Below are 26667 nucleotides of genomic sequence, written 5' to 3' on the forward strand. Positions count from 1 at the left end.
CATTTCTATATATATAATGTCCATTAGATATAATATTTGGTAATAATTAATTTTTTTATATATTTAAATATTTGTTATTTATGAACTTAATATTCATTACGGTTAATATTCATATTTATTTTATTTCATGTATTATTCATTAGTATTAATTATTGATGTTCATCATCTGGTACTGCAATGTTCGTTGTCTGTATATATAATATTAATTAATATCTTCAAATGAAAATATTGATTATTATGAAAGTTTTTATTATTTTTGTGATACATATTAAATTTTTTTTTTTTATGATTGATACAAATATCATCATTTATAGGCATAATATTCATTAGTTTATCAATAATATTTGTCATTAATAAAAATTATATTCACTAATTCATTCAAACAAATATATAAACATAACATAAATCGTCATTACATATTTGGTAAATAAAAGTTAATAAACAATGAACATTTAATATTTAAACAATAAATATTCAACATATATGTTTAATGAACATTTAGTACAAATTTAATCAATATAAAATATTTTTTTCAAAATAAAAAATTTTCACATCAGTATCTAACGCAAGTATATATGTGAGTTAGACCATATAGCTTCATGTCCGCAGTGTAATTTGCGTAATACTCTGAAATGGAATCTTCAAATTGAGCCTTGGTTAAAGAAGGAAAAGAACATCTTATATTATCCGGAACAAAGTAAATTAAAACACAGTGCAATAATTTGTAAGAAAAAATTAAGAATCACAGCTGGTGGGATATTTTTGGGTATTTGAATCTAATATGATGTTTTTGAAAACTATATAAACAGATTTTGATGAATTTAGATTTAAATCTTTGATATCCGTTATGAGTTCAGGTGAGATTCGAATTTTACATTCGCAAGTAGCAGATATGATTTAATATTAATATTTTACTTATATTTTTAATATTTTATTTAATTGATTTAAATTTTATAAATTTTTTATTTTGTTTAATCTATATTTTCATTTCATTTTAATAGGTTATTTAATTAATTTAATTCCTTTATTTTACTGATATACACATTTAAATGATTTTATTAAATAAGTACCTATTCTATTATTTAAATTTATTTATATAAATAGATTTATAACAGGCAAAATACTCGTTATTCAATTAATAATTTTTAATATTTTCTTATAAATATAAGATATAATCTGAATTTAAATGGATTTGGATAATATGCAAGTAGTACTAATCGGATTTGAGACAAATATAATTAATGAAATTAAATGTTTAAAAGAGTTTGAGACTGGTTCGAGTAATATTAAATATTTTAAAAAATTTGAGACAGATTGAAGTAATTATATTTTGAATGAATTGGAATCGAGTTATCTCTTTTTATACGTTACCCACTACCCTTCCCCATTTATACTGTTTTTTGAACATGCCTATGACTATATATTTTCTATTTTGTGAGTAGACAAGCTACTGAAATTTTTAAGAATAAGAACAAAATTCAAAGTTGTAAAAGTCTGCAGCATCTGAGAATACAATGAGTTCAAACATCTTCTTATTCATTTCACAATGAATCAAGATTTGTTATGATATTTTTATCATGTTCAGTCAGGTGCCAAAGGGTTCCTCATTATCTTATGAACCCAAAAGATAGAATAAAAAATTTCACATTATTATAGCATTATGATGCCAGTCAACTACACCAAATCATATGCTCTCATATCATCATAAAGGGATATTTGGTATGACAACTACAGTAGCATTGAGAGAAGGTATATGCACCAACTCCATTTCATCAGCTGCTCCACTTCTCATTTCTTATTCAATCTATCATATCTATATATACCCAAATGCTCCCCACTGCCTTCTCCATCAAACTCCCTCTTCCATAATCATAAACATCGCTACTTGAACAACAGCAAATCAACAATGGCAAAAGCCCTTAAAGCCACCTTGTATCTTTTCTTATTAGCTGTCACTCTCTCGCCATGTGCCAACTCAGCAAGAATTCTTGATGATGTGGAACCAGAAAATCCATTCATTGTGGACCCACCTGCCACATCAACTATCCCTCCTCCTTCTGCTGCTACTACTATGCCAAGTGGCCAATTTCCTGCCGCTGCTACTGTCGCTCCCATTTCCACAGTGGACACAGACGCTGACCCACCTCTACCTGAGGCTGAAGTCCCTGCTACCGTGGCAACACCTGATGATGATGCGGCACCTATAGTTCCTCCTGCTACAGTGGCTGCTCCAATTCCTGTTCCTACCACTATCACCACATCTCCGAGTGGACCCTCCTCCACTGTGGCTACAACTGCCACCGTGGCGAATCCTACTAGCACCACCGCAGCCCCTCCATTGTCTTTCTTTATGCATGACATCTTAGGAGGATCTCAACCATCAGTCAGAGTAGTCACAGGAATCATTGCTCGGACCGACATAAACGGCATTCCATTTTCAGTACCCAACAACAACTTCTTCCCACTCCAAGGAGGAACTCCATTACCAAACCTTAACAACCTCAACAACCTCATAAACCCAAACACTGCTCCATTAATCACAGGTCTAAACCCAGGACAAGCCAACACTGTACTCCAAAACAGTGCCAACAACAACAATGTTGTCAATGGCAACAGTCAACCCTTTGTCACCGCTGGCCAGCTTCCAGCAGGGTCAATACAAAAACTAATGTTCGGGTCGATCACAGTCATAGATGATGAGTTAACAGAAGGACATGAGTTGGGGTCAGCTGTATTGGGCAAGGCACAAGGGTTCTACTTAGCTAGCTCATTGGATGGTACCAGCCATACCATGGCCTTTAGTATTATATTACATAATGGAGATGCTCACCATGATGCTGTTGGAGATACTATTAGTTTCTTTGGAGTACACAGGACTGCATCACCGGAGTCACAGATTGCAGTGATTGGTGGTACCGGAAAGTATGAGAATGCAAAAGGGTATGCCACTGTTGAGACTATTCCTCAAGTGGATCAGCACACCACTGACGGTGTTGATACAGTAATGCATTTCACTGTTTACCTCTCCGAGTAATTTCTATGTATGTGTATGTCTGTCTTTCTAGCACTGTGCACGTATGGACATTTCTGCAATGAATATTTGATGTTTCTTTGACGAAGAAGGAAATTCAATTAGAATGAGAAATGCTTTGTGTATTAATTGCCAGTGTTGTAATTTCCAAAGATTTTCTGGTTTATTCACAGTTTCTATTTGAATTATTATGCAAATATTTGGCCAGTAAAAATTTCAGAATTCAGGGGATTGAGGCGAACTGTATCAATTGGATATAGATGCTAATAAGCCATTTACTTGAAGCATTGAATGATACGGAAGTCCTTTAAATTGATAATTATAGTTATGCCTAATCACCTATAAATCACGGAACTTTGAACGTTTTCTCTAAATTCTTCAATTTAATTAAAAATTGCAAAACAATTTTAATGGTAACGGAGAAAAAGAAAAATGATAGGATTGTGCTGCTAATTATAATATTAATGGCTTATTTGATAAATTCAAAATAAATGAAGTTATTTAAAGTATTTTATAGCTTTAATGATATATTTTTTATATATAAAATGTTGAAAATAAATGTTTATATCTCATTTAAACTTATTTATCTATTTTCAGATAATATTAGCTAAGAGAAGAGAATATATGCCTAGCAAAATTATACAGGGTTCAAGAGAGATTAATTAAGTCTTTTTATAATTATGGACCATTAATAGTTATTTATTTTATTTAGGATAATTAAGAGTTGTATAAGATAACTCTTAAAAGTCTTTTACTTAGAGTATGACTTTCTCTATATATATTCTTGCAAATCTATTTCTAAAGAGGAGGAGAGGCCTCTCTTATCTGCTCTCTGCTACATTTCCCATCTGCTTTTATCCACTATTCTTCTTTCTGCAATCCTCTAAAGTTCTTTATAAACACTTCAACTTTAGTTTTTATTGTTATTTTAAGATCTAAGGAGTTTTTTAAGAAGTGGAGAGTGATGACCAATCATCTTCTTACTTAAAGAATTCTGGATTTCAAGAGAGTTTTTACTTTCTGTTTTATTCTCTTGTCTTTCTATTTAATTACAATGACCATTGAATTGAATATGTCAGGCTAGTTTCATAAGTGTTTAGTTTAGTATTCGACAAATTCTACAGGTGCACGGATCACAACAAATAGTATAGAATGAGTATAAGTATCGCTCCCATAAGGAAATTGAAATCAAGTACCAGCCCTGTAGAAAGTTCAACAATTTTCTCTTTCTAGAATTATCTACATTAGACTTGGTTATTAGAATTATAGAAGGCTCTAGAGTATTATATCTCTAAAGTTATCTATTAAGACCTTGACTTGTTCTATTTATTAGCCTAGAAAATTCTAGACATAAGAACTACCGACTAAAACTAGTATAAATAAGGCCAATGGCAATTCATTTGTGTGTAGCAAAAAATTATGGAGTGAAAGTCCAAGAAAAACAAAAGTGAGAGTGTGTGCAGTAAGTGAGTGGCGTGAGGTTGAGTGAAAATTGTGAGGTATTACAAGTTGAGTCCCTATCTTTGTAATAGAGTTCTAAATAATAAATAGAAGTTTCATTTGTTCAATTAAGTCCTCCTAATTTCCAACAAGTGGTATCAGAGCGGGTCGATACAAAAGCCCGTGGGAGATCGAGTTCAAATTCTTCAAGAGTATTTCGCGATCCAGGATCGTGGTACGAGAAGGTGCTGTTAAAATGCAGTCTGGGACTGTGAAATTAATTTTTTCTGAGATCCAGTCAACTTGATTAATTGATGGGCAATATCAAGTCACTATGGATATGGCAACATCGGTAAGCACGCTTGAAAAACTTAATAATAATAATAATAATAATTAGAGTACATGTATACAATTTTATCTGCTCGGTCAAGATTTATGGGAGATTTGTTGGAGGTAGTGAAACAACACCTCTAACGACACAAGAAGACCTTAAAAAGTGGAAGGTAATGGCTGGTAAAACAATTTTTACTTTATCAATCTCGATGGGGAGCAATTTGTTGTCACGCATCAAGGATGCAAAAACTCCAAAGGAGGCATGGGACGCTCTTGCCACATTATTTGCTCGAACAAATGATGCCAGCCTCCAACAACTAGAAAATGAGTTATTGTCAGTCTCAGAGGGGGAGATGACGGTAAGTGACTTCTAAACTAAAGTTAAATCTTTATGTGAAGAAATTTCAAAATTGGATCCTGAAAATAAAATCACTGATACAAGGATGAGAAGAATTATCATTCATGGGTTGCGTTCAGAGTTTAATGCTCTTGTCACTGCAACCCGTGGATGGACAAAAGAGCCAAGTTTAAATGAGTTAGAAAATATACTGGCTAATCAAGAGGCTCTAGACAAACAAATGTCTAAAGTCTTAATCAAAGAAGAGGAGAAAGCTTTTTTTAGTAGTAAAAAGAGCAAGAATCCACAAGCTGTAAAGATAAAGAAAGGAGGATATTCAAGATGAGAGAATGGGTACAAAAGACAACAAGCAAGGAGTTGGCAACAAAGGGGAGCTTAACATCTAAAGCATGATCAAGCGGAAATAACGTACAGGGAACACACGGGAGTACTCTAAACTGTGCATGCTTCTGTCCAGATTGAAGATATATTGAAAGAACAGCATGGGATCACACATGAGCGTATGGCAAGCCATGCTAAAAATAGAAGGACGCCATATGGCCGTGCTTAAAGCCGTGTTGAAATATAAGAGAATTTCTTTTATTGGAAGCTCAAAAATTAAGGGCAAATTAGGATTTTCTTTAAGCCTTAGCTATAAAAGGAAAAAAAAAAGCTATTATGATACAATAATCATAGAAACAACTTTTGAAGACATACTCAAGGAGATCAAGAAGATTTGCACAAAGGTTTAAGAGTTTGAATCAATTATTTTTTTGCCTTCTTTGATTTCTTTAATTATGTTTTTGTGTATTGCCATAATCATGTGTGGCTAAACTCTTCTTAGGGTTTGGACTTGCATAGCTATTCTATTCCTTATTTGGATCTTAATTTCCTTTTAATGAATTAATTTTCAGTCAATTTTATGAGTTGCTTTCGATTGTTCTTGTGTTTGATTTTAGGCTTGATTAAATACATGTTTTTGGGTAGATTACAAACAAAGAAAATTGCATTATCAGCTCATAGACTTGTAAGACTTAGGAATCTCGATCATGAAAGTAGATAAATCTTTCAGGGGGTGATAAATTACTAAGAAAATTAATGAATCCTAGTTAATTGACGTGACCATAAAAATAGACTGTATTTAACTTTGGTATTCTTAGATGAGCTCGAAAGAGACGCTAAGTAATTTGAATGATTTATCATTGACTAAATTAATAATTTAAATTTTGAAAAGATTCTGTAATCCGAGTAACAGTTAATAAAATAAATCCACACTCTAACTTTACATATTAGATTTTTAAAAGAAATTATTATTAGCTTTAAGTTCTCTCTTTTTATTGGTTATTTATTCAATGACAATTATTCAATTTTGTTAGATTGTGGAAATATAATTAGGGCTTGTTGGATATTAGGAGGACTTAATTGAACAAATAAAATTTCTATTTATTATTTAGAACTCTATTACAAAGACAGGGACTCAATTTGTAATACCTCACAATTTTCACTCAACCTCACGCCACTCACTTACTGCACACACTCTCACTTTTATTTTTCTTGGACTTTCACTCCATAATTTTTTGCTACAAAAAAAATGAATGGCCATTGGCCTTATTTATACTAGTTTTAGTCGGTAGTTTTTATGTCTAGAATTTTCTAGGCTAATAAATGGAACAAGTCGAGGTCTTGATAGATAACTCTGGAAATATAATAATTTGGAGCCTTCTATAATTCTAATAACCAAGTCTAATGTAGATAATTCTAGAAAGAGAGAATTATTGAACTTTCTACACTTCCCCTCAACAGTTACTCTCTCGTAATACGTGTTTACTCATCAGACCAAGTCACTTTCTGAAGTCTTCGAATTTTGTACCACCAAGTCCTTTAGTGAATATATCTACTACTTGATCTTCAGTCTTCATATACTCCATCTTAATTTCTCCACACAGAACTTTTTCTTAGACAAAGTGATAATGTACCTCCACGTGCTTCGTTCTTGCATGAAACGTTAGATTCTCAGCCAAGTGTGTAGCTAACTGATTATCGCAATGTAATTGTATGAAGTAATCAATTGGTTGATGAAGATCCTTCATGAATTGTACTAGCCATGTACACTCTTGAGCTGCCATCTTCGCTGCTCTGTACTCTGCCTTAGTACTTGATAAAGATACCATAGGTTGCCTCTTACTACACCAGGAGACAGGTTTTGATTTGAGACTAAACACATACCCTGTAGTCGATCGCCTTGTATCATGATCTCCAGTATAGTCTGCATCACAAAATCCAACCATCTCACATTTCCCTTCTTTCTTGTAAAGAATGCCATAGTCAACAGTGCCTTTAATGTATCGAAGAATTTAATGAATAGCCTCTAGATGAGGTTTCTTTGGATTTTGCATATACTGACAACATATGATATGTCTAGCCTCATCAGAGGGAGATAAATGAGGGTGCCAACTAGTTGCCTGTACATAGTAGCATCCTCCAAGTCTTTTCCCTCAGCAAAGCATAACTTTGTGGGAACCTCTATCGGAGTTGTAATGAGCTAGCACTCCAACATCCCATACTTCTCCAATAGACCTTTAGCATACTTATGCTGACAGAGGAAAAGTACATCTTTTGTGCGCTCAACTTCAAGACCAAGGAAGTAATGTAGCTCTCCTAGGCTTTCATTTAAAAATGTATTGACAAGTTGGCTTTGACTTGATCAATCTCAGCAACACCATCCTCTGTGATAATAAGATCATCCACATAAACTAGTACTATAGCCAATCTTTTATCTTGAGCTCTCACAAATAAGCTTGCGTTAGCTGATGCCATCACATATCCACTTTAGATTAGGAACTCTGCTATCTTTCCACACCATGCTCTCAGTGCTTGCTTCAATCCGTAAAGCGCCTTCTTTAACTTATAGATATAATCTGGATAAGCCTTACTTTTGAACCCTTGAGGCTACTCCACGTATATATCTCTGTCCAATTCTCCATGTAGGAATACATTCTTTACATCCATTTGCCAGAGCTTCCAATCCTTGCAAACAGTTAAGGCCAGTAGAACTCGTACCATTGTGATCTTTGCCACTAGATTAAATGTTTCATCATATTCCAATCCATACTTCTGTGAGAATCCACGAGCCACCAATCGAGCTTTGTATCTTTCAATTGAGACATCAAGATGCCTCTTTACTTTATAAACCCACTTGCAAGATATCGGCTTTAGACCCTTGGGCTTGGGCACTAATTCCCAAGTTTGATTTTGCTTCAAGGCATTTATTTCTTCCTCCATAGCCTTTCTCCACTACTTGCTTGAAAACGCTTCTTCAGAGATTGTTGCTTCTTTCACATCGTTATATTTAACAGTTGTTGCATTAACATATTTTTTTATTTTTCTTCTTTATCCTCTTAGATCTCTATAAATGTGGCCCATATTCTACTGGTTCCTCTACTTGTTGAATTTCTTCATCAAGCTAGCTTGGTCGTGTTGCTTCTGGTGTTTGTTGATGTACTTATGTACACCATTGAGACTTAACTTCCTCTGGCAACTTGCTGCTAGTTAACTCATTTTTTGGTTCCTTCTCTTGAGTGCTTTCTTCAATCTCCTCTTATTGCTCAAACTTTTCTTGTAGCTTTTCTTCAATTTCCTTTGAGTCTGGTAATGCCACCTTTTGTGGGGACCATCATGATAAGGCTTCATCAAATATCATATTTCTTGAACTGTAGCACTTCCTAATTATAGGATCATAATATTTCCACCCTTTTCTTTCATTATCATAACCCATGAAGATGCATCTAATTACCTTTTTATCAAATTTGCTACATAAATGATCAGGCACAAAAACATAGCAAATGCATCCAAAAACCCAAAAATGACTTATTGTGGGCTTTATATTTCTCAGCTTCTCGTGGGGTGAAATTGATCCAAGTAGTGCTTATGGTAACCTGTTGATCACATGTGCAGTTGTCTTCATACACTTCATCCAAAATCGAGGTGGAATATTCTTTGCATGCAGCATGCTTCTACATGTCTCTGCTAAGTGCTGGTTCTTTCTTTCTGCTACCCCATTTTGTTGTGGAGTGTTCAGACAAGTCAATTGTCTTCGTATCTTACAGTTTTGTAGATACTTCGAGAAATCTTTCGAAGTATATTCACCCCCATTACCTGTTCGAAGGCATTGAATGTTTTGACTAACTTCTTTTTCGACTTCCTTATTGAACTCCATAAACTTACTAAGTGCTTCTAATTTCTCCTTTATAAAGTAAACCCAGACATACATTGAGAAATCATCGATAAAGGTTATCATGTATCTGAAGCCACTGATTGATGGATGCTTCATAGGTTCAAACACGTCAGAGTGGACTAACTCGAGGGGCTTCTTTGCTTGTACTCTAAATCCTCATATGGTCGTTGATGTGCTTTTCCATATTGACAGCTAGCACACACTGTGTCTTCTGAACATCAAGTTGAGGAAGGCCTTTGAGCATGGACTTGTTCATCAACATCTTTAACTTGTGGTAATATATGTGTCCCATACACGCATGCCACAAGTCAACAGTCTCGTTCTTTCTTATCTTGTCTACATATTCTGTTTGTGCAGACATCACGTAGACAGACTCTAATTTTCATCCCTCCATTAGTGGCTTGCTTGATGGCTTCAAGTTTCAATACATTTTCACATCTTCTAGCTCGAACACCACATAGTTGCCTGAGGATGTCAATTGAGACACTGATATCAAGTTCTTCTTCATTCCAGGCACATGAAACACATTCTCCAGTTGCACTTGTCTTGAATTGTATCTAGGCACCACCATTGTTTTGCCAACGTGAGTGATAAGAAGCTTTGAGTTGTTTGCAGTGACAACTCATCACCCTTTATACTCAATCATATTTGACAGCTTCTCTTTATCTCCTATCATATGATTAGAGCATCCAAAATCCACTATCCAATCTTTTACTATAATTAATAGAATCATCACCCACCGTTACAAGTGCTTGCTTTTCTGACACTTCTTCTTCAGAAGACTTGAGCATATCTTCTCTAGATATTAGGTCCATTGTGGCATATGAGGCTTGGAAGTCCCATTCTTCTTCACTTTCAGATTGATTGTGTGAGGACATTGCAATATTCCCTTCTACCTTCTTGTATTGATAATCTCGAGCATAATGGCCTTTCTTCCCAAAAACATAGCATTGGCCATTTTTGCAATGACTCACTTTTCTTTAGAATCCAGTGGCATACACGGCTTTAAATGTAGCCATGTGTCAAACCGTTCTTCTTAATTCTTTATCCAGCGTGTGAGGCATAATGTCACGGCCCGCTATAAGCACGCTTATTTATGGGCAGGACACATTTTTCTTGATCATCTAGGGCTCCTTTTTAGACTTTCCTACAAAAAGAAGAAATTTATTAAAAATTAAATATAAATTCTTAAATAAACTAAAAGTAAACAAAATACTAAAAATAAAAATATAACTTAAATAAACTCCTAATTAAACTTAAATTCTTTCTAACTAATGCTAACTATTATTCCAAATTCATTGAAGTTCAACTCAAATACATGTGTAAATTTACACACAACATTTAGCCTTTTTACTTATGTATAAGTTTTGTTATTTATTTATTTGATGAATGATTTCTTTACCTTCATATCCTTATTGGTTTAAATTATTGTTGTTAGTTGACTATTGTATATCAATTTAATAATAGTAGTTGTTACGAAAATATTTAGCTTGAATGTATTAGAAACACTATTTTTACTTCAATCTATACTGATAAAAGAAATTTTAGTTACATAATTAGTTTGAGTGGCTAAAGGAAAAGATATATCATCATCTCCTTTATTAAATCTATACTTAAAGTAAAATAAGGGGATTACTAAGCAATTAGCTAGGTTAAATATTATTTTCATCATATAATTTTAAATCATAAGCATTTATAATGTATATTTACTTTATAATTTATTGTATTTGTTCTATAAATATATTATTTTCTCAAAATATTGATTTAGAATATTTAGATTTATCTTTAATATTAATAATTAATCATTATAATAAGTTATGTTATAGTTTATTGAGAAACCGACCTCGTGGTAAATTTACTCTTACTATAAGAATAATTCATACACTACGAATACTACTTTATAAACATCAGTATCTGATAATGTAGTGAAAAGATGGAGGTCTGTTTTTAGAATCCTAAAGTCTAAAATGAAATGTAGGAAGAAGAAGAAGCATTGATGAAACATGAATTCTTTGTTTAATAAAACTTTGCTCAGACACTGCAATCTGTCAAATCCTATGATATGATTAAAGAAGACGAAGAAAAAATAAGAAGAAGAGGAAGAAGAAAGTGGTCATGTCGATTAGTAATGGGACAAGGGAATCTCAAGGCTCTGGAATTTTAGTCAAACGGTATGTTTAACTAGTATGTCTGAGTTAGCAAGTGACTTGTAATTCTTTTCTTCTCTGGTTCCACGTATACAAAAACAATCTTTTTTTTAAAAAAATTTTTAGTCCCCAAAATTTTAAAATAAAAAATAAAATAAAAAAATAGTGGTTGCTGTGCAATTTTTAATTAAATTGAACAATTTAGAAAAAACCGTTCAAATTTTAAAAATTTATAGATTATTAGACCGTTAAACTTCGCTTTGAATTGTTGAAAGATTAATATTTAAATAAAAATATTAGATAGTACAAATAATATAGAATAATCCTTAGTTACTTGAAAATAACTTATTTATACTCTAAACTAATAAATAAGTGATAAATATTTAGACTTAATTACTTTAAAATCTTTAACTTTAAATATTTTAATAATTTTAATAAATTTTATCAACTTTTTCATAAATATATCCATTTTTTGAATTTCTCTTTAAATTACAATACAGTTATCGTAGTTTAAAAAATGCGGTGGTTGGTTGCCGATGTGTTCTTTTTTTCTTCTTTTCTCTTTTTAGAAAATGAGTCAGCAAAAAAATTGCTGCCTCGTTAGTATCATCCAAACACACTGTTTCGATGATATATCAACATCTCCATGGAAATCCAAACAAGAACCTTTCTCCCCAACTTTTTTACCTCCGCCCATAACTGTCAGCAAGCAGCCACAACCTCTAATACTGCTTCATCTTTTAAAAACGATGTCGTACCAACAATAAAACCAACAACAGGAAGAAGATGAAAATAACAGTAATAAAGTTGCTAGTTTTTTATTTTAAAATAAATAAATACTTTTAGATATATAAAACTGAAAACCTTTTATTTTCTAGTTCATTTGCAGGTAAAATCGAAGAGATTAGAGGAAAAGCGAAAGTAAGGTAATGAATACAACGATATAAAAATACAAGATCTAGAGCAACTACAAAACGATAAAATAGGAGGAGGAAGAGGAGATGTGAGGATAAGTCTTAAGCACATTGGTGCCGGAGCCATGAAGATCCTTGTAGCAACAATGGGCATTGACCTCGATTAGAGATATGTTATAAGGGATTTGTTCAGTAGACTTGGTGTATGAGGTGTCAAGTTTAGAAGGGTAAATTGTCCAGCCAGTACCAATTCTTTAGATCATATTTCAAATTGATACCAATACTTTAATTTGAATCTAATTGGTACTATAACTACACGAAAATATATCAATTTAGGATAGCTTTTCAATTTTTGGGCCAATTGATGCTGATTTAGCAATCTGAGGAGGTATATTCTATTTGATTCTCCGCTTCAACAATGTATTATATTATAAAAGTCAGTCCAATCAACCAGCGGGTTCCACTCCCTAAATTCCCTTAATGACATGGCACATGCTGAGACAGAGAATCAAACGGAATATACCTCCTCATATTGCTAAATCAACATTAATTGGCTAAAAATTGGAGAGCTGATATAAATTGATATACTTTCGTGTAGTTTGGACACCAATTAGATTCAAATTAAAGTATTTATATCAATTTGAAATATAGTTCAAAGGATTGGTACTACCTGGGCAATTTACCCAACTTAGAGAGTTTAGTGAAACAAAAGGCTAAGAACATTTATGACAACGAAAATGGATAAGGACAAACATAATTCCATTGTTGAGAGCAAGGACAAAAACCGTCCCTCTATTCTTGATTTTATTTGCTAGTTTTGTTTGGGTTAGGTCTTTGTTGAATTCACAATAGTTTGAGGAAGATGAGGGAGAGGTGTGGCGATGGTAGACATAGTCCCATTGTTGAGGACGAGGACAGTAATCGTCTCCCTATTGTCGGTTTCTTCTGCTAGTCTTGTTTGGGTTAGGTGTTTTGAATTCATAGTAGTTTGAAGAGGATGAGGAAGAGGTGTGGCGATGATAGTGGTAGCTGCGCTTAGGCAACGTAGACAAGTAAAGTAAGCAACACTTGGTGGCTCATTTTTATTAAGAAATTACACAGCCATCGTAAACCATTGTGAAATCCAAAAGCAGATGATCAAATTTGTTAAAATTATGCCTTTCTGTGCAAAAGTTAATAGAATTGATTAAAATTGTTAGAATATTTAAAGTTAGAAAATTTATTAATTTTAAATAATCAAATATATATTAATAATATAAAATACTTATATATCATTTTTTTATTTGTTAATACATGCAAAGAATTATGGGATAATATCTGTGAGTCTTGTAAGATTATATGTTTAATAGAATGAACGTTGGAAAATGAATAAATTAAATAAATTAAGTTATGAAAACTAAATATTAATATACATTTTTTAGATGATGGTGTTTCTTTGAAGAGAATTTAATTTAATTTTTATATTTGTATTTAAATACTGAAAGTATAATGAAATAAGTAATTACTTTAAATGAAAATTAGTAATTACTTTAAATTTAAAATTTAACATCCTATTGTATTTCTGGACAAAGGGGAGAATTGGGGTGAATTTTTTAGAAATTTAGAGAATTCATCCCTCTTCTGCCAATCTAATTCATATTTCTTTTCTTTGGCTTATAAAATTCCCTTAATAAAAATAGATAAATTTTCTTACAAGAGAAAAAAAATATTTTTTTGATAACTTTCTTTAATAAAAATAATAAGAATTAGGAAATATGATAATAAATAACATAAAAAAGTACAGCTCATTATTTTAATATGAAATATTTTGCATCTTAATTGATGTAATTATACTTTCAATTTTGTTTTAATAATAACATTATTATCTTTAAACTTCATTTAAATTAAAAAAAAAAGACATTATATATATTTATTTGTTTCATTATAAAATTTATTTTAAGGTAATTACTAATTATGAGGTGGCTGATATTCAACGACAATAAGGAAAGAGATTCCTTTCAGGAAAGAGATTTATGAGGTAATAAAAGTTGAACTTTATCCTAATTAATTACTTGTTTTAATCCTAATTAATTACCGACTACATCCATCCACTGTATATATAACACTCTCTCTCATCACTGGCACACGTTCTTCAACACAACACAGCCACTCAACACTTGCGTTTTCTTCTCTGATTACCAACCAGAGACGCTCTGTTGTATGGACATGGAACGAGACAATCAAGAAGCCCTGATTCTTCCTCCGGGTTACAGATTTGACCCTACTGATCAGGAGCTAGTTTTACATTATCTACTCAATAGAGTTGCTAGAAAACCACTTTCATGCCAGTACTTTATATCAGAGATTGATATTTATGGTGATATGGAGCCGTGGCAGATATGGGATTCTCTTGGAAAGGCCGATAATGATGTTCTGTACGTGTTTACTCCCTTGAAAAAGAGGGCAGCTAATGGTTCTACAATCTTACGCAGAATTGGGTCGAATGGGGGTTCTTGGCATGGTGAGGATTCGGGAAAGGAATTCAAACTGAATGGAGTTAAATGGACGCAGAAGAGATTTCGGTACGAGAATCGGAAGTGTAAGCCTCATGATGGTGCTTGGTTAATGCAAGAATATAGCCTTGATCAATCTTTGGTCAACAAGATTAAGGAAAAAAGGAATGATGACAATGAGATTATTGTGCTCTGTCGGATTAAAAAGAATGAAAGAATAAAAAAGTCGAGACAGTCGGAAGGAGGAGGAGATGAGGCCCTTTATGCTGACAATGGCGTTGATAGGACTGCGGAAGCCTCTAAAATCGGGTTTAAACGTCTTAGAATTGATCATTTTGTATCTGAAAATCAAGAAGTGCAACGAAAAACTCTAACCAATGATGGGTTATTTAGTGTTATGGAAGAAATAAGGACACCAGCAACTACCCAACAATTTTATGCCAGAGATACTAATGAAACTGTGCTCGAGCGTCAACGACTGCCAGGAGACTCTTATGCAACAGCAATTGATCAAAATATACCTGAAAATCAAGAATTGCAAGGAGAGACTCTAACCCATGGTGGGTTGTTTAGTGTTATGGAGGAAACAGGAACACCAGCAACTACCGAACCATTTTATTCCAGAGAAATCAATGAAACTGTGCTCGAGTGTCAACGACTGCCAGAAGACTCTTCAACAAATCCATTTTATACCGGAGGAATTGATCAAACTATACCTGAAAATCAAGAATTGCAAGGAAACTCGTTAAACATGGATGGTTTATTTACTATGGAGGACGCATGCCTGCCTGCAACTACTGTACCATTTTATGCCAGAGATATCAATCAAACTGTGCTCGAGTATCAACAACTGCCAGGAGAAACATCAACGGGACCACTTTATGCCGGAGGAATCGATCAAATTGCGCCTGAGATTCAACAATTGCAAGGAAACTCGTTAGACAATGATGGGTTGTTTTGTAACAAGGAGGAGGCATTGTTGCCTGCAACTATTCATCAGTTAGACAACGAAGAAGAAGAGGTCGAGTTTGTCAATTCTCTGCCCCAGAACACGTCATCGCTGATCATGCAAGAGGGCCAGGTTACGGAGACAGACGTCTGCATCGCTGCAAATACTGAACCGTGTAATGTTGCAGAAGAACAAGACTCAGGGACACCTGATGAGGATATGGAATTCATGAATTGCCTGCTATTTGAAGATGATCCTCCACTTGTATGGAGCCCCTTATATTGATTTGCTTTCAACTCTCCATGCAAGTATTTACCTCAAGTGCCAATTTGAATGGCTGACTATATAGTATTTGTAAAACAGTAGCCAAATTTTTTTGCTAAGGATATCTAGTTGGTTGTTTATATATGTTTTCTTAGATTCTTGGTCCATTAAATGATTGAATTCTTGCACATATATATTTGGTGATTCTGCTTTAGGATTGGTGATTCTTCTTTAGGATGTTAAAATTGAAGCATAGAAAAACAATGGGGCATTCCGAGAATTGAACTCGGGACCTCTCGCACCCTAAGCGAGAATCATACCACTAGACCAAATGCCCTGGCATGTGGCTGCAGGTTGCATTAATATCATATAGCAATTCACACTTTGAAGTTACAAGCATTTTCCATTGCATTTTTTTCCTTTTTTCCTGAACTCATGAAGAAAAGAACTGGAAAATATTAATCTTAAGCACACATTATAACATTACAATATCAAATACAAATTTAGTATGTGACATAGACAGTAAACTCAAGCAGAGTCTCAATGCCATCAGTCTCATGCTGATTAGTAGCAGGGAAGGTCTTAACAATGGCAAAACCTTGAGCATTAACATACTTTCCAGTTCCACCCATGATAGCAAGCTGAGACTCAGACACAGCAGTCCGATGAACCCCGAAAAAGCTAAGACTATCTTCATAATGACTACTCTGGAACATAACTGTAAATGCCATAATTTGACTTGTACCATCAACAGAACTAGCCACATAGAACCCTTGTGCCCTGCCAACAAACCCTGACCTTAAATCGTGCCCTTCTGTTAGTTCATCATCGATCACGGTCATCGTTCCGAACATGAGCTGTTGAGGGGTGGAAGGAAGTTGATCTCCACTAACAACTGGGAAGTTCATTGCATTGTTGTTGTTGCCATTGTTTTGTACTACAACATTTGGCGTGGTGCCACTTAAGCCTGTGAGGAAAGGTAGGTTGTTGTTGTTAATAAGGCCATTATTGTTGTTGTTTTGGGGCACCCCATTGCTTACTGGGAGGACTGCACCATTGGGTTTAGCAAAGGGGACTTGACCACTGACCGCAGGGTTGTTGACTATGCCAGTAACAGCTCTAGCCGTGGGGTTTGACCCTCCAAGAATGTCATGCATGAAGAAGGTTAAAGTATGGCCATCAGGATTGGCTGCTGTGGTGCCACTAGTGCCTGCACCCACACTAGGATTAGCTTGAGTGGCTGCTAATGGTGTAGGCAACGGTTGTGGAGGCACCACTGGGGCCTCTGGATCCTCATCGAGCATCCGAGCAGAGATAGTGGAAACAATGGTGAGGGTGAGGAACAGCAAATAAACTAGAAATTTGTGGCTTTCCATTTGGAAAATTAAGGAAGGGAGAGTAAGATAAAAAGAGTAAACAAAGCTTAGATTTCTTTGCTGTTTTGATGATGCACTGAGGGTCTGCCAGTATGTGTATATATAGTTTTGAATTGAGGAAAAGGAGTTGATGAGATGGAGTTAGTACACTAATAATTCTCAGTGTTTTGGTTGGGAGTAAGAATAAATTTATACTTATAATTTCTGGTGTGTGTTTGTGTGTTCAGGTGCAAGCTAACAAAGAATTGCACATTTAGTTGACCTAAACAAATCCCAGATAACCCTTTCCACCATACCTAATACTAGAGGCATTTAGCAGAACATATGATCATTGGATGACAGTTTAACCCACGAAAAGAATTTCCCAGCCTCTGATAGAAGTTACAGATGGAATCTTTAATTTAATCAGTTTGTTAACTACTCATCGTTATCGTTGACAGCTAAATCAACACTATTCACTCGGCCTAAGTGGCTTATACGTGCAAAAATAATTTTAAAATATAAATATTTATATTTGGAATAAAGTCCAATTTGGACAGTGACTTTATTGTCGGGTTCAATTTAGTTAGCTTTTAAATTTATAAAAATTTTAGTCTAAATTTTTATATATTTAGTTTAAATTAACTATATATTTTATAAAAATAATAGAGTGGATTACAACTCTGTATAAAGAGAGTTGATATAATAAAAAATAAAAAAGATATTAAATTAAATTATTTAAATTAAAAATATATATTTATATTTAATCAAAACATAATAATAGTAATAACTATTTATGGTTTAATTATATTAATTGTATTAAAATTATAAAATAATTTTTAAATATTATTATAATTTTTATTTTTTATTTTTAAAAAGTGTTTATCACTTTTTATTTTTATTTTAAAATAAAATAAATTTTAATTAAATATATAAAAGTTTATACTAAAAAGTACATAAATTTGACAAAGACCAAATTAAACCTAGATGAGAGGTTCCTGGCCAAATTAAACTTTATCTTTTTATATTTCCATCATCCAAAATGTTTGTGGACAAAATTGAAGAAAGCAAAAGTTCTACTAAGACATACTGATTGAACAGCAAATCCTGACAAAAGCACTTCAGGAACACTTCTGAAAAGTGCAAAAATCAACTTTTATTGCTCACCGTATAAGAAGAATGCAACATTTTTCAAACAATACATGAATATTGTCTCAAACCTGTTTCAGGAAAAAAAAATTACATAAAATCGACTCGACAATTTCGGACCTCATCCTATCAAAACTTTTTCTATACATACTCGTCTCTCTCTTGTGGTTCTAAAAAAAATAATGACCAAAACAGATATGACAAGATACATATACTATCCATCTTTCTAACTATACTCTTTTCTTGTTTTCTTTTTTCCTCCAACAACAAAAGAAAAAGAAAGATTTCCCTACTTCATGTAGTTCTGACAATATACCAAAAATGACAAAACCATCTATCAAAAACTTTTCATGCTAACTCTGCTACAAGCTCATCAATCAAAGAATTCTCTATTTCTCTACCAATAACCTGAATATCTTCATCCAATTCCAACCATCCATCGCCTTTCCCAAAGAACTTTTCAGATTCCTTGCTGACCTCCTTCTCCTGGTTAACCAGTAACATCCACAGTTCTTCCTCAATCATTTCGTGCCCCAGACTAAAATTAAACCTTCTTGCGACAGGTTTTGATGATGTCAGCACACCCATGGATGGCTGTAAGATATCAACCAGCCCAGAATTTATGCGATCGAATAGAAGCTTCCTTTCTGACCTCTTCCATGATATCTGCTCGCCATACTTTTTCTCCAGGGTCTCAAAAACAGAATAGCTGATTGGACATTCTTGAGAGTGCCATACATCAAAGTCGGCATGCAAGCTTGCATTATGAAAACCTGCCTCTGCCAATACATCGACCAGATAGGAAAAAGCCCTGCTCTCTTCAATTCCGAATGATCTCATTAGGTATTCTTTTTCTTCGTAGTCGATTACAGATCCTCCCACAGTATCTTCGTCACTAGAGACCATCATGCTGGAGGCTTCCGAGTATGATTCTAATCCCTCTGACTTTAGAAGTTCAAGTTGCATTTGTAAACCTAAAAAAGAAAAGGATTGGTAAAACAACAAAATGAAATAAAGATGAGGAAGTGAATGTGTGTCTCACTAACCATGTAAGGAAGTATTCACACCCTCAAAACAGTTAGAGACAGGTGAAATCTCTTTCATGTATATTGGTTCCAGTACTGAATTTGGACTGGGTTGATAGGCCTCCTCTGCACTCATCAGCGATTCTGGGTCTGTGCCAGAGTATTGTGAAGAAATGGATTCTTCTTCAAACATTTCATTGAAAATTTCCTAATATATCATGAGAGAAATAACTAAGAAAATAGAAACTTAATGATAAGGAAAGGAAAGAAAAGAGCAGATAATTGAAAAAACAAATCAGAAACATCCAAAAAATGATAATGACATACCAAACAACAAAGAGTTCATACAGGAAACAAACAGAACCATGCTTAGTCATACATCTCTTTCTCAAATTATACTTTACAGATTCCATGATGAAAAGCAAGATAAAGAAACAGGAAAAAGCACATTGCAATCAAAACAAACTCCTCAAAAAGGAAATACTCATGAAGAAATGTCCCAACTGGCTCCATCCACACACTCCATATAGCTTAATGCAGCATTTATCTAAACTTTCAAGCCTTGTCTTAAAAACAAAGTTGTCATGGTAGATGCAATAATGTGCAGGCAAACAGTATGCTCTAAACAAAGCCCAAATGGAATTCTAAAAATAAGTTCCACCATATGAAGGTCCAATTGATTCTTTATTTTGGTCATGGGTGATGAAAAACGATGGAATTTTTTTTATACATATGTACATAACAATGAAATTATACATGTTCTAGAGAAACGGCCACTTCAAAGTTCTTATGTTATTGTATTTTGTTGTCAACAAGCACTCATGTAACTGCTAGTTTCCAGACAATATAGAGATGAAGCTACTTAAATCTAATTAAAACAAAAATCTTTTTATCAGCCGATTCAAACAAAATACCTCAAGATTAACAATAAAGAAAATGACTAAAAACTTCATAGGTGAACAGATCCATTTAGCAATTTTATGTGTAATAACACATTCTCCACATGCTGCCTCTCTACCAAAAAGGAAAAAGAAAAGACAATAAATTAACCATTGTTCTGCATAGAAGAACATAAAGATGAATTCCTTGAAATCTAGATTAACATCCATAATACTCGTCTTAAGCCCTTAAATTCTTTTCTATACTAAATTCCTATTAAAGCAGTAGTAAAACACTTTAAAGTAATCATTTAGCCAATTTCGATAAAATTAATAAATTCTGCACATAATATGCACCAGACTTGCTATATAACTCATTTTCCTATGTCAGATACATCTTCATAACAAGATGATAATAGTAGATTGTGCGACATCACCAAATTTCCTCATGTATTATTCTAAAATTATAGCATGAGGTAGGTCTCTGAGGGTAGGTCTGCTCAAAAACAAAAATGGGGATAGAATTCTCTAAGATACCCCCCCCTATGATAAACTATATTGTCATTCAGCTCTGCCCTCGTATCACTAATTCAAGCCAGGAGAGCTGTAAGCCAAGCTGAACAAAAAATGGCCACATACTAACTCATCCACCCACTACCATACACGGCTTTATGCATGTTTATAAGGTGAAAAAACATGATATCTTGAAGAGAAAATTAATTGTAGTAAGATGAGGCCCAAATTTCTCTGAATATGTGCTAACCATTAAACACTATTTCAAGGTATTATGTATATTTCATGAGCAAGAAGCAACAGACCTGTTGAACTGGAGTATCTTGGATATAAGAAGAATGTTCCTTTTCAGCTAACAAGATTGAGTTTCTTGATTCTAACTCATGCTCCTTGCAAATAAAGGGGGATATCTTCACTGCCTTATTCGCTGCATCAACTTCTGTACTGATAGGGAAAGAACTTCTCATTGAAGATTCAGGAACTATTGGAATCTGTTCAGGAAAATCCTCCTCCATGAATTCATTCTTGTGGCCCTCTTGCATCATCCAAGTATCCAGCAAAGTCTGATTGTTTCGTTCAGAAGACCTGCAAACTACTGAGATTTGACGGCCTGAATCCTTCTCCTTGAAATTGTTTTCCTGTTCATTTTGAACCACATATATATCTTCTACTGGAAAATTCTTTTCAGACTCCAAATAAGGAATAACTTGAGAATTTCTATTGCTGAAGTCTGTCCTTCTATATTCTGCACTATCTATTTGGTTAAGTTCTTCCTCTCTTGGCTTGTTCTGTAGCAAATTAATAGACTTGAGGCCTCCCATATATCCATCATTTTCAAGAGGTTCATGACTGGTCCTGGTAATAGCGCTCCCAACTGCATTAAAGCAAGCAAGAAGGCACCTGGATCTCTGCAAGTCTCTGACGTCCTCATGCTTCTTACCAAACCACCTGCTTATGTCTAAATGAGTACCAAAGTTCACATCTCCAATCTCAGAAACACCTCGACAACTGGGACTATACTTACCAGACTTGTCAGGAAGCGAAAGAATTTCACCCAGAGTTTTAGCCACATCAACTTGTTGAAACCTTTTGGTTGTCTTCCATCTTTCAGAGATCTGCTTCTTGGCTTCCCTGGCCCCATATAATTTATCTGAACAGTAAACTTGGCTTTTCCTATCAGATAAAATAGGAGAAGAAGGTATGGTTGACCTGGGTTCTTTTACAAAAGAGTTACTAAAACTAATTTCAGAACTTGGCTCTGTAAGGGACGTGCAAGTTATACCCTGCCCTACATCTTTTATTCTTTCCCTCAAAAATCTAGATCTTCGTCTAACAGGTCGAATGTCGTTTGCAATGTTTTTTCTTTCTTTCATTTCCACGTGCATATTCCAACTGTGAGAAGTTAAATACTCACTTTTCTTTCCATTGCCTGAATCAGATGTATCATGAGATTGAGGAGATAAAGAAAAATAGCTTTCAGGAGTATCTGCCTTTCCCCGGTTAGATTTCAGAACAACAATGCCGGTTGTTATGCAAGATCTGCTGCTCAACTTTAAATTTGATCCGCAAAAATTATTTATATCACCAATGCTAACTTCTCTAGAAGAACATATCCCATGACCATTCTGAACATTCATTGACGAGTTAACATATCCTTGTTCACTTTTGGTCCTAAATTTCCTGGACATGCTAATGTTCCTGCAGTCAGAAGCACATGGTGACTTGAACACTGCAACATGCCCTGACTGCAAGCAGACGTCATTCATCTCATTGAGTTTCTTATGCCCTGAAACATGACGCTTGTTTCTCCACAAAGTTTCTAATACTTGCAAGCCATTCTTACACTCATCCTGCTCTTCAGTAGTCAATCTAAACGAATAACGTTCTGGGTATTTATCTCTGACACCAATGGAAGCAACTCTTCGTAAATAATTCTCAGAAAGCACTCTTGGTTTCTTTTGAACAGGCTGCTCGGGTGGCATCTCATCCAGACCCATTAATCTTGCTAAAACACTTGGCACAGGCTGTTTTGTTAACATTTCTTCAGTTACTTTAAACAAATAGTCCAAAAAATGAAGACACTCCCAAGAGAACACAATGATGAACCTGCATCAAATCAAACACAATTGCTATTTCAAGAAAGAAAAAAGAATTTCTATATACAACTCTGTACTATTTTCCATTTTTCCTGTTCCTAGTTAAGCTATCTGCTATTTATGCAAAAGTAAGCAGTAAAATGTCCACAATCAAAATGATGGTAAGCTACCTGCTCTGCTTTCATAAGTGATACTGCAATAGCAATTAACTACATTTAGGTACCGAACTTTTCAGACTATCCCACACTCCATTTTCTATGATATTCAATAAATATGTGATATTAGGAAAATAAATAGATAAAGATTTACCAGAAATTAACAGGAGAAACAAGCACATAAGACAGAAGTCTGACTCTGAACACAATCATTGAAGGATAGTAACAAAAGTTGAATTTAATTTTCTGTGAAACCTCATACTGGGAACATCATAGCCCAAAAAGAAAAAGAAAAGCACACAAATCTGATTTTTGAGCATAAACAATAAACAACAACCCTTCCCTTTTCATTTAATTTAATGAGCCTAAACAGGACCAGAAAACACAGTTGGATTTGCTTTTGGAAAAGCTTGATACACTGGAAAACAGTAACCTGCACAATATGTAATCATCTATCCATATCGAAGTGAAAATAGAAAGGCAAAAACATGAAAAAAAAGAAAAGAAATTGCATGTGAATCTAACTGACAGACTTATGTGATCAAACCTGAAGCCATAAACAGTAAACACAATTAAATGCAAAAACAGTAAAAGTTGCAGGCATTCAAACATGCAGAAACAAAATCATTAAAGAAAGAACTTGTTTTGGTAAGCAATAATTAGAACAACATAGAAACAAGGGTAAAGTGAGTAACGTAGCTATCATCACTATTAAATAGATACTACTGAAAACAATATTCAATTTCAAATTGAACAAAGAGAATAAAAATTCACCAACCAACTGCCATAATAGCATCACCAAAAATCAACAACACAACAAAAAAGAGAGAAAAAAAGACGCAACAATCATAATAGCAATCCATGGCTTCATTACATAACAAAACAAAATGATTCCAATGCCACTATAACAGAACATCACTATTAAATCCCACTACAGAACAAAAAAACAATTACCCATCTTGACAAAAGTACACGCAAAAATCAAATACCAAAAAAGTCATTCAATCAAAACCAACATAGATGGAACAAAAATAAAACGAACCCAGAAAAAACTACAAGAAACCCAGAAATTTATCACACAAAAGAAGAGAAAAGAAAAAGAAGAAAAGAAAAAACTAACCTTTTCCAAGAAGAATCTTTATCCACTCTTCAACAAGTGAAAACCCATTAGCAGATCCCAAGAATTGGAATCAAAATCGCTTCGTTTTCTTGTCTTTTAGTAAAGGCCTATTGATAAGTAAAAGAAACAATCTTAAATCTTAAATTTAACATAGTCACTCTCAAATAAATCTTGATAATAAATCAAGAAAAAGAAAGAGACGAGCCGACATTGAAAAATAAAAAATGTAATAGTCAACAGGTAATAAATATAGCAAAGGTCAAAATCACTTCAATTTAAGCAAATCCATTACACGCAAAATAAAAAAGAAATATTATCTGTAACATAAAAACAAGATTTGGGTTTTCTTTCTGCTTTCGTTCTTGAAAATCATAATCATTAATCATAAATTCACACAGAATAATTAAAAGAAAAGAAACGGAGGCTTTAAAGAAACAAAAAGAGAAAAAGAAAAAGAAGAGAGAGAAATGATAAATGATTGATTGATTGATTAATTAAATATTGCAAAGAAAGAAAGGTGGGTCCGTTTTCTTTGTCGTTTCATTAATTTACGCGCGCAGTGTTTTTTTTCTTTTCAATGCTGTCTGTTGGCATATTTGGCGCTAAAATGATACGGTTATATTTTATTTTGTATTGTAGCAGACAAAATTTTGCTATTTCCACTTGCTAGTTTCACTTTTAGTAGTCGGCTATTTATTTATTTATTTATTTTTGATATGCGTTAATCTATTTATTGGGACCGTTGATTTTCATCAATTAAAGGAATGTTAATTCAGTGGCACATAGATGAGTTACCGTTGTTAGAGAATTCATTAACGAGGATTTATTATCTTATTTCATTTTATGTAATTTTTTATTATATTTTGGATCGAGCTTGTTTTATTTTTTACTTTTTTTGTGATTGTGATTTTTTTTATGAGGTTTTATTTGATTGAATTTTAAATTCAAGAGTTTATTTTTTAAAATTAATAAAATTCTAAAAGCTGAAAATCTATTAAAATATATTTAAAATATTAAATATGATGTTAATATCATTAACTATATTATTTATTAAATGATTATTATATTTATTTAACATATTTCAAGAGTTTACAATTGAAATAATGACAACACTTTCACTAACATATAAGTAAATGATAAGTTGGTATCAAAATCCAGTCATAATTAAATTTAAATATATCATTTTTATAATTATATATAAAAATATGATTCGTAATTAATAATGATAAACATAAATTAAATGAGCTCAAACAAACGTAAAACTTCAAAATTTTGAAAGTTGATGTAAGCGACCCGTTCAAACCACTCCAGTAAAACATTAGAATTGATGTATAAAGAAGAAGCGAGGAGTGGAGATAGTGGAAATTTTTAAAATTTTTGGAAAGAGACTTATGGTACATGATTGGTCAACGCTATAGTATGAGAAAAACACGTTCACGTGATTTGCATGTGAATTAGGTTTTGTTATTAGGGTTTCTATGTTGGCGAGCTTTCTTCAAAGGGTTGGGTTTATTTTAGATATAGGGCTGGGTTAAAAGTCATTTTGTGGGGCATCTGATTTATAAATAAATTTGGTGTTTTTCAATTAGATTGATCATATTTAAATCACGATTATTAAATGAAATAACTAATACTAAAATATAGCTGCAAATTCTAAATTCATTATTCAAACTGCTACTCTTTAACTTTTCTCATCTTATAGAAAAACCTTAGCCAATAAAATAGACAATCTTGTAGAAATATCCCACATTCCTGAAATTATCTAAATTGATAAAACTCTTGTCCCTATAATCAACCCGTACAATATTTTCAAGAAATAAACCTTGGTGAGAAGAACCTTTAACCAATTACTATACAAACCTCCTGTCACAGTCAAAGAATACATCCAGTCTTTTGCATTATCTCAATATTCTTTAACAGCTACTATCCAAGAACAATATGTTACCTTAGAAATTTTTGAGTCTTTTATCCAGCAATGGAAGAGATAAGGATATACTCATCTCCACCTCGTAGCCATCAAATTGGTGTTATCCTACCATGGCAGAATAGGTTTACTTGTCACTGCCCGGATGTCACTCTTAGACACCAAATATTTTAGATATGAGCATGCTGTTATTGGAATAATTGTCATAACCCTCAATACAGGAAGTGTAGTACTTACTTCTTCCCTAATTTCAATATGTCACTCAATGACCCGTATCTCTCTACGGCATTGAAAGTACAGATCCAGATCAT

At 33.4% G+C, this 26667-nt stretch overlaps 3 protein-coding genes and 1 non-coding gene across 4 annotated transcripts; 1 reads left to right on the forward strand and 3 right to left on the reverse strand.

Moving 5' to 3' along the window:
* The first annotated feature begins 1852 nt into the window (after nt 1-1852).
* Nucleotides 1853-3160, forward strand: LOC8268599 (dirigent protein 24). Its single transcript, XM_002530923.3, has one exon. It carries the CDS (start codon nt 1907-1909, stop codon nt 3032-3034), a length of 1128 nt encoding a protein of 375 aa, XP_002530969.1. The 5' UTR covers nt 1853-1906; the 3' UTR covers nt 3035-3160.
* Nucleotides 3161-16406: 13246 nt separating this feature from the next.
* TRNAP-AGG lies at nt 16407-16478 on the reverse strand. Its single transcript has one exon. It is a non-coding gene; the product is annotated as a tRNA-Pro (tRNA).
* On the reverse strand, nt 16465-17588 carry LOC8260237 (dirigent protein 10). Its single transcript, XM_002530926.4, has one exon. The coding sequence runs from the start codon at nt 17515-17517 to the stop codon at nt 16645-16647; it is 873 nt and encodes a 290-aa protein (XP_002530972.1). The 5' UTR covers nt 17518-17588; the 3' UTR covers nt 16465-16644.
* Nucleotides 17589-18637: 1049 nt separating this feature from the next.
* Nucleotides 18638-25377, reverse strand: LOC8268598. The gene is made up of 4 exons (XM_002530927.4): nt 24433-25377; nt 21367-23167; nt 19692-19878; nt 18638-19619 (listed from the first exon to the last, which is right to left on the reverse strand). The coding sequence occupies exons 2-4, from the start codon at nt 23098-23100 to the stop codon at nt 18994-18996; spliced, it is 2547 nt and encodes an 848-aa protein (XP_002530973.1). The 5' UTR covers nt 23101-23167; nt 24433-25377; the 3' UTR covers nt 18638-18993.
* Nucleotides 25378-26667: the final 1290 nt, after the last annotated feature.

Source organism: Ricinus communis, chromosome 6 (genome assembly GCF_019578655.1).
Source record: "Ricinus communis isolate WT05 ecotype wild-type chromosome 6, ASM1957865v1, whole genome shotgun sequence".
Taxonomy (NCBI): Eukaryota; Viridiplantae; Streptophyta; class Magnoliopsida; order Malpighiales; family Euphorbiaceae; genus Ricinus; species Ricinus communis.